The 13,641-nt window shown below is 51.4% G+C and overlaps 1 protein-coding gene across 1 annotated transcript; it reads right to left on the bottom strand.

Moving 5' to 3' along the window:
- Positions 1–2,654: 2,654 nt before the first annotated feature.
- On the bottom strand, positions 2,655–3,290 carry LOC136465993 (F-box protein SKIP23-like). The gene has a single exon (XM_066464516.1). The coding sequence runs from the start codon at positions 3,288–3,290 to the stop codon at positions 2,655–2,657; it is 636 nt and encodes a 211-aa protein (XP_066320613.1).
- Between the last annotated feature and the right edge of the window lie 10,351 nt (positions 3,291–13,641).

Here is a 13,641-nt window from a genome sequence, read left to right as displayed (position 1 = left end):
GTAATCAACTACTGAGCACCCTGCATTGGCGGCTTTTACAAACGATCGATGCCAGATTGCCAGCTACGCTACACCTCGGCCACGGCCCACGGCCCACGACGCAGGGCAAGGCAGCTGGGCAGGGCCCGCCCTGCAAAAATGTGCGCGGCAGAATGGCACTCGACGCTTCGAGGGGGACGGTGCGGGTGCCTGTGCATTGGACATTTGGACATGTGCCGACGGACGCGGCGGCCCCTATTGCATTGGACATTTGGACTGTTGGCCACGCCTTCTTCCCCGTCTTCCGCCGACATGATTGCGCGCGGCCGGGCGGAACAGTTGTATGGGCGAGAAGCGGCTCGTCCCGTGTGGGTGTGGCTTGTCCCGGTGCAAATTCTAGAGAGATTTTCCTGTGGCGTCTTCCGGTCTTCGCTTGACGGGGACGTGCCCATGCATCTGCTCTCGATCTCCTATCGCTTTCGGCTGGAGGAAGGCGTCATGCTTGGGCTTTTCGGTCATCGTGGCGTCGTCTTGCTGCGAGGTACGTGTACGTGTGCATGAAGTGGTCGTGGGGGTTGTTAGCGTCAGGTGAAGCTGTTTTGTTTTCGCGCGGCCAAAGCTGAACCAGGGATTAACACGAGTTACGAGGTGGTTATGAGCACGTCAAAAGGAGAGGATCATCGGCTACGACTTCTCTTGTCGTTTTTTTGGATCGTGGTGAACTTCTTGAGCTTATTTGACCGTCTGCTGATCGGCAGATTGCTAACGGCATGGGTCATGGCCATCCATGTATCATTTGAATTTCGGGCTTGCTAACCCCGGACGTTAGGACGGATGGGGCGTCCGAACGCGAGACACCGAGGTGAGGCAGCAGAAGACGAGGAGGAAGATGCAACATTTGATCTACTTTTGAAATATTCAAATGCAACACTTACAATATACGTCTAAAGGCAGATGAAACACTTGAAACATGTACCTGAAACACTTGCAAAAACAACAGAAAAACACTTGAAACCAATGCAAAAATATACGCAACATTCAGATAAAACACTTGCATACATATGTGTGAAACATATGTAACATCCAGATAAACACACTATTAACATAAGTCTGAAAAAACATATAAAACATTGGGAAGAAAAGCTCGCAACATACGTGTACAACCATCGCAATATATCCACCATCTTGATCTACTTTAGCAACATCCATATGAAACACTTGTAATATACCCCTGAAATATCTGAAACGCTTGAAAACAGACGCTTACAACATGCGCTTTCAAGCGCAACATCTACTTGCTGCTTGGAAGAAAATAGAGGCTCGTCGATGTGGAGCTCGACGCCGGCATAGAGCTCGATGCTACGGAGTGACACAGAGATCGCCGGTGTGGAGCTCATCGGTGGCATAGAACATGGTAAGGGCATGACAGGTAGATGGAGCATGGCTACAATAGGGGGCACGAGTACGGGCGGGGACGACGCGGGGAGGGTGAGATCCGTCCCGCAAGCAGGGGTGCACAACACGTAGATGTTGCAGAGCTAGCGGGCGATGCGGACGGGGATGGCGCGGGCGGGGTCCGTTCCACGAGCGGGCGACTCGTGCGGGGTCTGTCCGGACGGACGACCGAGCAAGAGCGTTACCCTTTGGATTTTGGCACAATTACTGCTTAGTGTGTAGACACTAGACAAAAACTTTGTTTTTTCATTTTTCTTAGTAGACTAGGTAGCGTGCCCGTGTGTTGCTACGGGATAACTAACAATTTATACTAAAACACACGGATCGCACAATAAGATAATACTGTAAAAATTAAATACCAACGTTAAAGTGACATTTAATCCAAAAGGCAAAGTTTATGAATTTAACATGGTCACGGAGTGCACAGCGTCGCAGGCTCACAAACTCTACTTTATAGACCTTTCCGTGATGCGGCTAAGATAATGTTTTATATTGGCAGGAAGAAATCTCCGATATCCATTTCTTTCATTGTAATCCATTTATCTGGACAATGTTTGAGGTGAGGGCACGGTTATAGTTTTTAGTAGCTTTGCGATATTGTCTGAAGCTATGAGATGATTGATGTCTTGTAATGATCCTTTCAGAGATTGAGTCGAATCCAACCTAGAGCTTTGGAACCCTGTATCTTTTTCTGGACGAGCTTCACTTTCGGATGCGCCGGTAGCAATATCAACGATCTCCAAACGATGGACCAAGTCGTATGGATCCCCATACAATGACTCAGACATGTAGATTTTATTCTCCTTGTACTTGGATACACTTGTTCCACTGAAGCTTTCGTTGAAATGTTTAGACATGAACAGTGTCTGATCATCGATGTCCCTCACCCTAGACCACTCCGGCGTACGGTCGTGGAGGTTGCACTTGTAGATTGCACTGCTATAGGTGAAGCTCTGTGTCTCGTGGAACATGCTCACCATGGCACCCACAATGTGCAGCTCATCATTTGATTCTAGGTAGTTGAGGTGGCAAAGCCTCGCAGGTGGCGACAGTGATGGCAGCAGCATCGTGGTTGGAGTTGCGCCGGCGGCGTTGCTGCTGCAGACGGAGATTTCTCCAGTGCAGTCGATCGCCAAGAACTTGTCTTGGCAGTGAACGATGGACCCCATAGAGAACTCCAGTTTGGTGTCGAGCAGCGTCCATGCGCTGTTGACTCCAACCTAGCAGAACACGACCTCCATGGAGCACCCAAGCATGGCCATGGCCACGCACTCATGGCCGGCGGCGTCAGGCAGCGCCGAGAGCATGATCTCACGGAAGAACACGTCCCTCATGTCTTCTAGCTTGATGGCTCTGCCTACGATATCCGCGTCCCCGTAGCCATTGGTGGGATGGAGGACCCACTGGCCGTGGACCCTAGACACGTGTTCCGATGAGGACACCGCCGCGACGTGTTCGCCTACTGGCAGGAGCTCAATGCGGGGGGCACGGACACCGACGAATGGATTCAGCAGCGTCACGAACACCGCCTCATCCATGAGCGCCAACCACCCACATGAGGAGCCGCACGCCACCTTGCCGCGCATGTCGAGTAGCATCTTGGACAAGACCTTCTTGTCCGAGACGCAGTACAAGCCGACGCGGTCCGTGTCAGGATCGAACGGGAGCAGCAGGAGCGGCCCGAAGGTCGCGAACGGGGCGGCGGCGCGCCATGGGGAGCAAGCGGATCGGAAGGACGCCGCGTCATGGCCTGACGCGAGACGCTGCCGGATGGACTCAAGGAGATCCTCTGGCAGGCTGAATCTTCGATCAAGGAGAGGTAGGGACCTTCTCTTGGGATTGGAAGGTTGAGCCATGGAAGACAGATGACATCAACTATGGTTCACGCAAAAAATGGTGTCTGGTGTCTACTATCGCGATGGACCATGGATTAGGGAACGAGGATATGGGAAAATGATTCAAAATGAACAGACCCAAGGACAATGTCAGTAAGAAACAACAAGCGAGGGCGATGGAACACGTGAGCGTGAAACCAAATGAAAGGAGAAAAAAGCTGTCCCTTTTGCAAATGCAAAAGAGGGGAAGTAATTAAATGTAGGCAGATTTGGCAAGGTTCTCAGAAATGCAAAGATGTTCCTTTTGTCTTAATTCTCTTTTCTTCTGTGTTAATTCTCTTTTCTTTTGCTCATTGCCATGTATGCAGGTGCATGAACATGTAATGTGTATATGGACAGCACAATAATTTTCTACTTTCTATTTTGCCGTGATTCCTCTATCACATGACAGACAATATTTAATCAAGCAGCATGCATGAGATGTCGTGGGATCATAAGCATGGGCAGACGAACGAACCAAAACAAATGTCGCACAAAAAAATATCCACGCTTTGTTCTTTTTAGTTGTAATAGGAGACTTAGATTTCAATTAGGCATGCCCTTGGAACACAACGGAGAGGTCCCACCATTGTCATGTCCATATCAACTCCGTATCCTCGCTCCTTCCCATGCCGACTTCGCTCCACCAAAGGGACGCCATCCCGACTAGGTGGCCCAGCCACGCCGAGCTGCTGATCGTATGGCGCCGGATCCACGATGGGGTGGCCTCCCTTCTTCTCCTACAGCTGGATCCACAACGAGGTGACCACGCCCTTCTTCTCCCTCGGCCAGATCCACGCCATCGAAACCTCAGGAAGCTTCACCGCCTCATCCTGGAGGCCAAGCTCGTGCACTGCCATTGGGGCACCGATGATGTGCGCGCTGACCATGACGATGGCCCCATCTGCTTCCTAGTAACCATCCTCTTCCCCAACCACTCCTCGCCGCGCTGCTCACCACCGATGCCGGGGCGTCCAGGCCCTCCTCTAGGTTCCATCTCCGGCGACGTAGGTCCCCGCCTCCTACACGTGTTGTGTCTTCCGCCTCTATCGCCATCCTTCACCCCTCACCAAATCACGGCGTCGAATGACCATTAGAAGGCCCGCTCTTGCATGGGAGACCAGATCCACGACCATTCGTGCGAGGGAGGCCAGATTCACGGCGGTTCTGGTGGCTTTGCTTCAATTCCGGCCATAGGCGCGATGGATCTGGCGGCGGCGCATCTATTCTGGCCAGCAGCACGACAAATCGAGCTACGGCGACCCCCGTCCCCCTCCTACGACTTAGCCCTCTCAGCGGATGTCCGATCCCTAGGCCAAAAGAAACAGAAGTGGTTGTTTGCTAAGCACAAGCTTAAGTCTTAGCCTAGCCAGTACTTCCTGGGTCGATCGTGTCAACCTGTACGGCTTCAATAAAAATGACATAGACCCTAGCTCATCTTAAGCGAACACCACGGCTCGCGGTCTTTCGATCCGGGCATCATGGAGATCGACAGGAATCGAAAAGAGCAGCTAAGTGGGAAAGGAAGCAGTTCAAGTCTCTCTCAATCCATACGCCATTATAATTGACGAAAACCAAGAGAGAGTGGAACGAGGGAGAGAAGAGAAGGGAGGTGTTCTACTTCTTCAATCCACACGCCATGGCAAGAGACGGGACATCGAAAGGAGCGACACACAAGAGAACACGAGTGCCCAAACTACTTGTACGGTACCACGACCTAGGTGCACTAAATGCACTAAGACATCCCTAGGGTTCTTAGCGGTGCGGTTGTCATCGCAAGAACCAAAGAAATGCTTCGGTCTAAGTAGGTACAAGCATACAAGGGCTTAAGCACGACAGAACCAAAAGAGGGGGGACATAGGATCCAACTTCCTTTGACCCACTCGCCATAGCAAACAACGGGAATCGAAGGAATGGAATCAAGAGAGCAATAAACACCAAACAAGCGAAGGGCTCAATCCACATCTTACTAGATCGACGAGGATTGAGAACAAGAGAGGAGAGAAGAATGGAATCCGCACTCTTTCGACCAACTCGTCATGGAACGGACGAAGGTTGGAAGAAAGGAGACACGATCCCACGATCCAAACCCACTCGTAGGGCACCACGGCTGTGCAACTAAATCGGTACAAAGCTATCTGTAAGGTTCGTAGCGATGCGGTTGTCACCGCTAGATCCGAAGGAACGCTATGGTCAAAGTGGTACAAGCATACGAGGTGGTTAGGATAAACAAGCGAGCAAAAGAGGTAAAGCCCGATGGTCATGGAGAGGCAACTCGTGGCCATGAGCTTTACCTAAACGAGTTGACTTTCGTATGTTCCACGATAATCGTCCCCTAGTCCATCTCCTATAGACTAGGTCATGATGGGCTCATCGTGTGCGGGTAGGAGGCGCATTGATATCAAGCCCATGGTGGCCACATCCTAGAGCCGTAGGAGAGGCCAACGATCACGGTACTATAAAGTCAACTAAAAGCGAGGGGTCGAGTTACGCTCGGCATCGCGGCCACGGCGGGACGAACCCATGACCGAAACGTTCGAACGAGGTACGATCCCTTGACCGGCTCGAAGGCTCGGTCCACAGGCAATCAACAAAATCACGCAACGAACCAACAACATAAAAGACGACCGGAGTAGCACATAACCATAGCACAAGAGGTAGACACCAAAAGCATGAGAGATAGACTGGCACGAAGGCACGGCACATGCATTCGTAGATAGATCATCAGGCATAGATATAGATAGATGATGTATATATGAACAAGGATAGATGGCATGAATGCAATGAAATGAAAAGCAGGGGTTTTGTCGACGTCGAAAATGGCGTCGACGGGGTTTAAAGGGTCGACCTTGACGGTGAAGGGCTGCTGCGGCGCGTTCTGGCAGGCCGCGGCAAGCTGCTGGCCACCCTTGGCTGGCTGCGGCTCGCTGCTGGGCGGTTGCGGCTGGTCATGGGCTGGCTGTAGCTGGTTGCCGGTGACTGCGGCTGGTCACGGGCTGGCTGCAAGTGGCCGGCGGGTTTCTGGACATAGCAGCAGACGTCCAGGAGGGGGCTGCGGCTGCTGGTCACGGCTCAACGGGGATGGAGGCCGCGACATGACGAGGACGGTGCTGCTCCTCGGCTCGGCTGCGTGGCGGAGGAAGGAAGGCGCGGCCCTGTCTCGCGTGCAGGCCCAGTGGTGTTCGTCGGCGTCGGGGACGAGACGAGGTAGAGGTGGGTGCACGGTGGTGCTATGCTTGGTGAAGGCGGGTGAAGCAGAGGCAGGCTAGGGCATCGGGTCGGCCACGGCGCGTCCTCGGCTCGTCGTCGTGGCAAGGTCGCGGCGTGTCGCCGGGGTGGTGACCGCAGCGAGCTCGGGCGGTCGCGGAGGACAGCGGCTCGAAGCGTCGCGCTCCGGGACGTCGCGGCAGCTCCGACGCGACCGCGTGGCGAAGGCGGGGCAGGGGCGCGGGCGACATCACGGAGGGAACCGCGCCTGGCCACGGTCGAGGCGACGGGCGGCGCGGGCATGGCGCAACCGTGGCGTCGTGGTCACGGAGTCGAAGCCGAGGGCGTCGAAGTGGTTCAAGGGGACGGCTTGACGCGTGAGGAAGGCGTGGCCGAGCAGGAACGTCGAGGCGGAGGCGCTCGTCGGCGGAGACGGGGCTCGGCGTCGAGGCGCGTCGGTGCAGGGACTCGGCGCAGTCGTCGTCATGGTCGACGCCGTGGTGGACGGGGAGCAGGCAGCGCCGAGGAGCGTCCGCGTTAGGGCGCTGGTGGCCTCGAGTCACCGGGGCGCGGTGGTGTCGTCGTGGAGGTCAGGCTCGGCGTCGGTGGTCCTCAGCTCGGGGTCGCATCCACGGCGCTCAGCAGGGTTCCGAAGCCACCAAGGCGGGGCCGATCCTTGGCGTGGTCGCGACCAAGGCGTGGTGGAGCAGTTCACAGTGAGGGCCAGGCTCGCGGCCGTCATCGCGGACGAGCTGGATGGGGTGCGTGGTGCTCACGGTCGACGTCGCGGCGGGCTGGGGATGGAGCTCACGGTGGTGGCATGGTCGGCAGGGCGAGGCCACGGCACGGCGAGGCAAGCTCCACAGCGGCGTTGCCGGTGCACACCACGGCGTCGGCGAGGGCGAGGTGGTGTACGACGGCGCCGACGATGGACACCAGCGGCGTGGCCGTCTCCACGGGCGAGCAGGAAGGGAGGGAGAGGGAGTAGGTAGGAGTAGCGGCGGCTACAGGGAGAACGGCGGGATGCCTCGACGTCCGTACCAGTGGCCACGCGGCGTTCATCAGGCGGCGGAGCAGGGGGCGCGGGGCAGAGTCGCGAGCGCAGGGGCTCTGTTCCGACGCGGCGGCGTCGCCTGGGGAGTGCGGGTGCGCTCCCTAGGGTTTGGGCGAGGCCGCGCGTGGGCTGGCCAGGTGGGCCGCGAGATTGGCCAAAGGGGAAGGCGCTAGGCGACTTCGCTGGTGGGCCGCTCGAGCCGGGCCTCAGGGCGCGAGGAGGCGCTGGGCCTGCGGGTTTGGCTGCGGCGCTGTTGGGCCAGGGCGAGGAGGAGGCGACCTGGGCCGCGGGTGAAAGGAGGAAGGGGACTGGTTGGGCTAGGAGGAGGGCGAGTCGGGCTGAAAGAAAGGAGAGGAGGTGGGCTACGCTGGTGGGCTGCTTCAGAAGGGAAAAAGAAAAATAGATTTTCCTTTCATGTCTCAAGGACATTTTGAGATGAAATCAGAAGGGTATTGAGAAGAGTTCAAGGGAGGTGAAAAAGGACCTTTCCAATTCCTCTTGGAGAAAAAGAGGTTTTACTATGATGATTCGAGAGGGAAATCAAGGGATTTAAAATGAATTTGTTACAGATTTGAGATGGATTCAACGAGGGTAACTCAGGGAGAGGATTTTGCTACGGTCTGTGCACTCTAAACTCCAAACAAAACTCAAAGTCCGAAACCAACTCAAGAATAACGGCACACTCCTACAATCAATTCTATATGAATGCACCGACTAGTTAGTAAGCCTTCCTCGGTTTGACTCGGGCCTAACCTAAAGACTACATGATTCACACATTGCAGCAAAAAAAATTAAAAAGTTCGTATTTTTTGTTGCACAAAAACCCAGGTTGTTACGGAACACAAATGTCAATCTGTGACGGCTCAATTCGGTCCTGTAAATGTATGATGCAAGATACATGACGTTTTTTTCGATCGTCATGGTAAGTTAACCGTGATACGTTTTCGAGTGTCCATGACGAAAGTAGATCGTCATGTACCACCTGAATTCTTGTAGTGCTATTATACCATTTTGATCCAGGTCTCCAAATTATTAGAATAATAACTGAGATCCCTAAACTACATACGGAGTAATAAACTACATAAATACTATTCCTGCTATAAAGTACCGACGCCATAACTCATTAGCTGACGTGGTACTTCCGCATGAAGTTACATGCTTGCAGTTCATAATTATGCAAGTGATTCCTAAGGCCTTGTTTAGATCACCTCCAAATTCCAAGTTTTTTCACTCTCTCTTCATCACATCAATTTTTAGCTGCTTGCATAGAGTATTAAATGTAGGTAAAAAAAAACTAATTACACAGTTTAGTTGAAAATCACGAGATGAATCTTTTGAGCCTAGTTGGTCAACGATTGGACAATATTTGTCAAATAAGACGAAAGTGGTACTATTCATCAGGTTGAAAAAACTTTCGATCTAAACAAGGCCTAAATTATAAAGTATCTCTGTTGGGTGTAACGCAACTCAAACTTTTCTCCCCGTAGCCAACCTGATTGAGACTGTTTTTTTTTCTTGCACGAATATTTTTCACTCTTTTACCACCAAGCTCAAGATGTTAGTCCGTTCGCTTGTTGGTTTCAGCCAGCCCAAATCAGCCAGCCAACAGTGTTTTTCTCTCACAACAAACCAGCACCAGCCAGCTCAAACCAGCTCAGAAACCAACCAGCGAACAGGCCGGTTATGATGTGCCATGCTTTCACTGAATCACTAGAAGGAATCTGAGCGGACAAGAAAAAAATCATCCGACTGGTTGCTTTAGATTTTATATAGACACTCCAAAAGGAAAACCAACCTCTAGGAAATACTAGTATAAATGTCCATGCAGTACGAGGCACGAAGCCCGCAATTTTGGCCCGACCCAAGCATGGCACAACCCGATGGTTGGTGGGCCTGGACTGGCCCGGTCCGGGGGAACAGGTCGTGCCTAGGCCGCTACTAAGGCCTGCGGGCTAGCACGGCACGGCTCGGCTTACAGAGGTTGACCCGGCAGCGGACCGAGGCTTCCCCCCACCCCTAGTCCCCCACAGCCCAGCGGTGATGCGGCCCAGCCGGCCAGCCCAGCGGCTCCCCGCATCCCCGCATATATATAAGCGACTGGCCGCGGCGCTCTCCCTTACCCCATCCTAACCCTAAATCATTTCCACCCACACCCACCATCGTGCCGCTCTCGCATCGCTCTCTCCTCGTCGTCTCATCTAGTGGCGTCTGACCTCCCCAACCCCGACTCTGGTGACCTCGATCCGCCTGTCGCTGGCGAGCCGCTCCTCCTACCTAATCCCCTCCCTATCTGCCTCTCCCTTCCCCCTCTCCCTATCTCCCCTCTAGATCTCGGTGAATATGTGAGTTCATGTCCCCGTCTGTCCCTCCTCCGCCGCTCGCCGTCCTTCCTAACTGGTGTGTCGTCTTCTCTAGGTGGCCCTCGTCTTCTCCAACACCGGGCTCTGGTTGCGCAGGTCGGTAACCCTAACCCTAACCCTTTTCTTTTATTCTTGATTCTTGATTTCTCGTCTCTGATCTGTTGTTTTCCTCCTACTTCATCTCTTTGTGCAGGTCGATAGCCGATGTGTCTTCCTCTAGCTACGACATAGAGCGACCAAGGCAGCCCCGTGCACCGTTGAGGAATGGTGCTAGAGAGCCCTACACGGTCGAGGGCGCCATGGCTGCTGATGACGATATCGTTTGGCCGCTCACCGGCACGACGACCTAATCGCGGTAGGTCTGGCCCCTGAGGACGACAACGACAACCGTGAGGATGTTGCTGCGTTGTTCGGTATCGATGTCGATAGTGGCTCTGCTGCTCCGATCGATCTAGACATCGGTGGTGGTGAAGGGGCGACGGAACCCGCTCGGCTCCAACTCCAACAGCTCAGGTCCATCTGTTGCTGGTAACTCTAATGTTGGTAAGCGTAAATCACCTGTGTGGGTTATTTTTATGAGATTTATGAGAATGTGAATGGTAGGCAGATTTGCACTAAAGCTACCTGTAAAATATGTAAGCAAATGTTGTCTGCTAGATCTAATGCTGGTACTGGCCACTTGAAGAGGCACCAGACATCTTGTAGGTAGAAAACTGATCAACGTGCTAGGGTTCAGTCTAGGCTTGCTTACAATCCTGATGGTTCTATGCATAACTGGGACTATAAACCTAATGTTGCTAGATCTGAGTTGTGTCATTTGATTACTAGGCTTGATTTGCCGTTAGGTATCGGTGAGACAGAGGCCTGGGAAGAGTACATTGTTCGTGCTCATAACTCTAGGTTTGTTAAGGTATCTAGACAGACCACTACTAGATGTACTTGAAATTGTTTAGGATGTTTTTTTGTGTTTATTAATGTCAATTATGGTTCAACATTGTTAACTGCAAGGCATTAGTATATAGCTAAAAAGATATTAAAGTTCCTGAAAATATTTTATGAATCAATAGTTGTTCTTTCTGGTGTTTACTATCCAACTAGTCTACTTATACTGCACCATCTATTAGACATTGCTTCTCATTTGCATGCAAGTGAAAAAGATCAAAATCTAATAGCTGTTATATATCCTATGAAGCTTAAATTCTTTAAATACTGGAGGGATATATCTCTATTATATTCATTTGCATTCATACTTGATCCTGGAGCTAAGTTGAGAGGTTTATTCAATGTTCTACAAATACTTAAAGAGAACACTGGTTGTGACTACAGTTCATGTTATGCTGATGTGAAAGCTGAAATTTACAAGTTGTTTAACAAATATGAGAGAAAGTTTGGTGCAGCTAGGTCTCAAAGGGCTGCACAGCCTGCAAGTCATACAAGTAAGAAAAAATAGGCCAAGGAAAGAATCTTTGGAGGCCCTAGATCATCTGATGTTGTTGGTCCTTCCTCTGCCTCTGCCTCCACTCCATCTCTATCTGCTTCTGCCGCTGCTTATGAGCTCTCAGCTTATTTGGATAGTGACAATGTCACTGCATATGAGAATAACTTTGATTTACTTCTCTAGTGGCATGACCACAAACTAACATTTCCAGTACTTTCTATAATGGCTAGAGATATTATGTATGTTCTTGTTTCTACTATGTCTTCATAATTATGTTTCAACTTGATAGGAAAGATAATTGAAGAGCGGCGACGACGCCTATTGCCTGAAACTGTGGAGATGCTGGTCTGTATAAAAGATTGGGAGTTAGGAGAAAGAAGGTTACAACATGCTGTTGACAACCAATAGTTGGAAGACTCCTTCAAGAATCTTTATCTTGATGAAGATACATCTGGAGCTGCTGCTACTGCTGGTACATCTAGGGCTGGTTCAATTGGGGCTGCTGCTAGTACTTAGTGTGAGTCTTGAGAGTTAAGAGAGGAGAGAGTGATCTGTTATCTATTATCTTAGTTATCTGTATCCTGTAATCTATGAGACCTTTGAACAATGATGGAAGACTTAATTAAAAGCTATGCTACACTATTTTTCTCTTTTTAGGGTTTCTCACAATGGTGAGTTTTACCTAAAAAGGTTTTTAATGAGGCAACATTGTATAAACAACTCAATTAAATTAAATTCTTAATTGTCTTGTCTCCTTTGGTGCCTTTAGACTTTGGTTAAAAGCTAGAACTTAGAATCTGTGTTCAGTTTGGAATGCTATATTTATGATTGTGAATGAGTTTGGCTTGTGAATGAATGTGAATGAATCTGTGCAACGATGAAAATTGAGAAGAGTTTGATTAGAGGAACATTTTGAGGTGTCTTAAGGTCACTAGAGTATGGACTGGCACAACACGGATTTCGAGCTGTAGTGCCGTGCTTGGGCTGAAGGCCAGGCATGAGGCCCGTAGAGGCACGGCGTGCCGTTCTGGCCCGACCATCTGCGGGCCGTGCCTGGCCCATGCCCATGCCGTACCGGACCGGGCCGACCCAATGGACATCTATAAATACTAGTGTTTCTGATGGGTCCATTAGATGCCCAGTTAGTCAAGTTGGGCCAACTAGTTTATATTCCGGAGTGGGCCTCTCTTCTCGTATGACTAAGGCTGGATAACGAGCCTTTGAGTAGTCATGGCAATGGGAGCTGCTGTAGAAGGACCTAGGGCATGCATATGTGGCAGTGTAGGCATCCCTGTCAATTCGCTAAAAGATGCTCTTAGACTCCTAGAGACTGACGTGTCAGGCACAAATAGCGAGGATGACTGATCCGGTGTGAAGCCCATCTGAAATGGTGTGAAACGCGGGGCTACCACTGGCGAGGATAACCACTAGGACACCTATACTATGGGAGAAGCAAATGGAGCTGGAGGCTATCCCTGACTCTAAAGCCCACTGGGCTATACTGCTAGAGTCATCATAGTGGTAGTAGGCTGACCAATCTAGGGCGAAAGCTGTGGCTATGGGGCCCCAATGGCTGTCACTACATGCTGCATGAATCCCAAAAGCTATTGCTGCATGAGTAACTATTGTTGCTGCTGGAGGACCTGCTGCTATCGCTGGAACTCATCCTGACGAGCCTGAAACTGTGCAAAGTTGGCAGCGGTCTCCTAAGCCTATCTAGCATGATCCTACTACATCCGCTCAAGGATAGCAATCAAAGCGGGGTTCATCTGCGGGGTAGGTGGAGCTGAGCTAGAACTGCCGACCTCTGCATCATGTTTGCGTGGAGGCATCTGAGGAATAGGTTGGTAGTCATCATCCGAACTGTCACTAGACTCGCTCCTCTCCTCCTGAGCCTCAAGCTCCTCCTCCTCAGTAGCGGCTATGCCTCTGATAATCTCATCCTACTGAGCTGCGGACTTTGGTACATCTAGACAATGGCGAGGTTGAGTGGGTGCTTGTGGTGTGCTATGCCTGATCCTCTATGCCATGTTATAAGCTGGAAACTCTATGGTGGCACCTCTGGACTCTACAACCATCTCTGGTGTCCTAACTTGCACAACCTTGAGAATAAGAAATGTGATCCAATGTGCATATAGAAGCTGCCTGCGACCCTTGAACCCCTTAGCTATAGTATCCTCCATCTCTGATAGAAGAAGGTCCCAAATATCAAACACTGTCTACTGCATTAGGGCGTTGGGGAGCCAAAGCTGGAGGTGAGTCAAGCCCTCTCTG

The sequence above is a fragment of the Miscanthus floridulus genome, chromosome 7 (assembly GCF_019320115.1).
Source record: "Miscanthus floridulus cultivar M001 chromosome 7, ASM1932011v1, whole genome shotgun sequence".
Lineage (NCBI taxonomy): Eukaryota > Viridiplantae > Streptophyta > Magnoliopsida > Poales > Poaceae > Miscanthus > Miscanthus floridulus.
The sequence above is the reverse complement of the archived record's forward strand: the minus strand, read 5'-3'. Positions and strand labels throughout refer to the sequence as shown.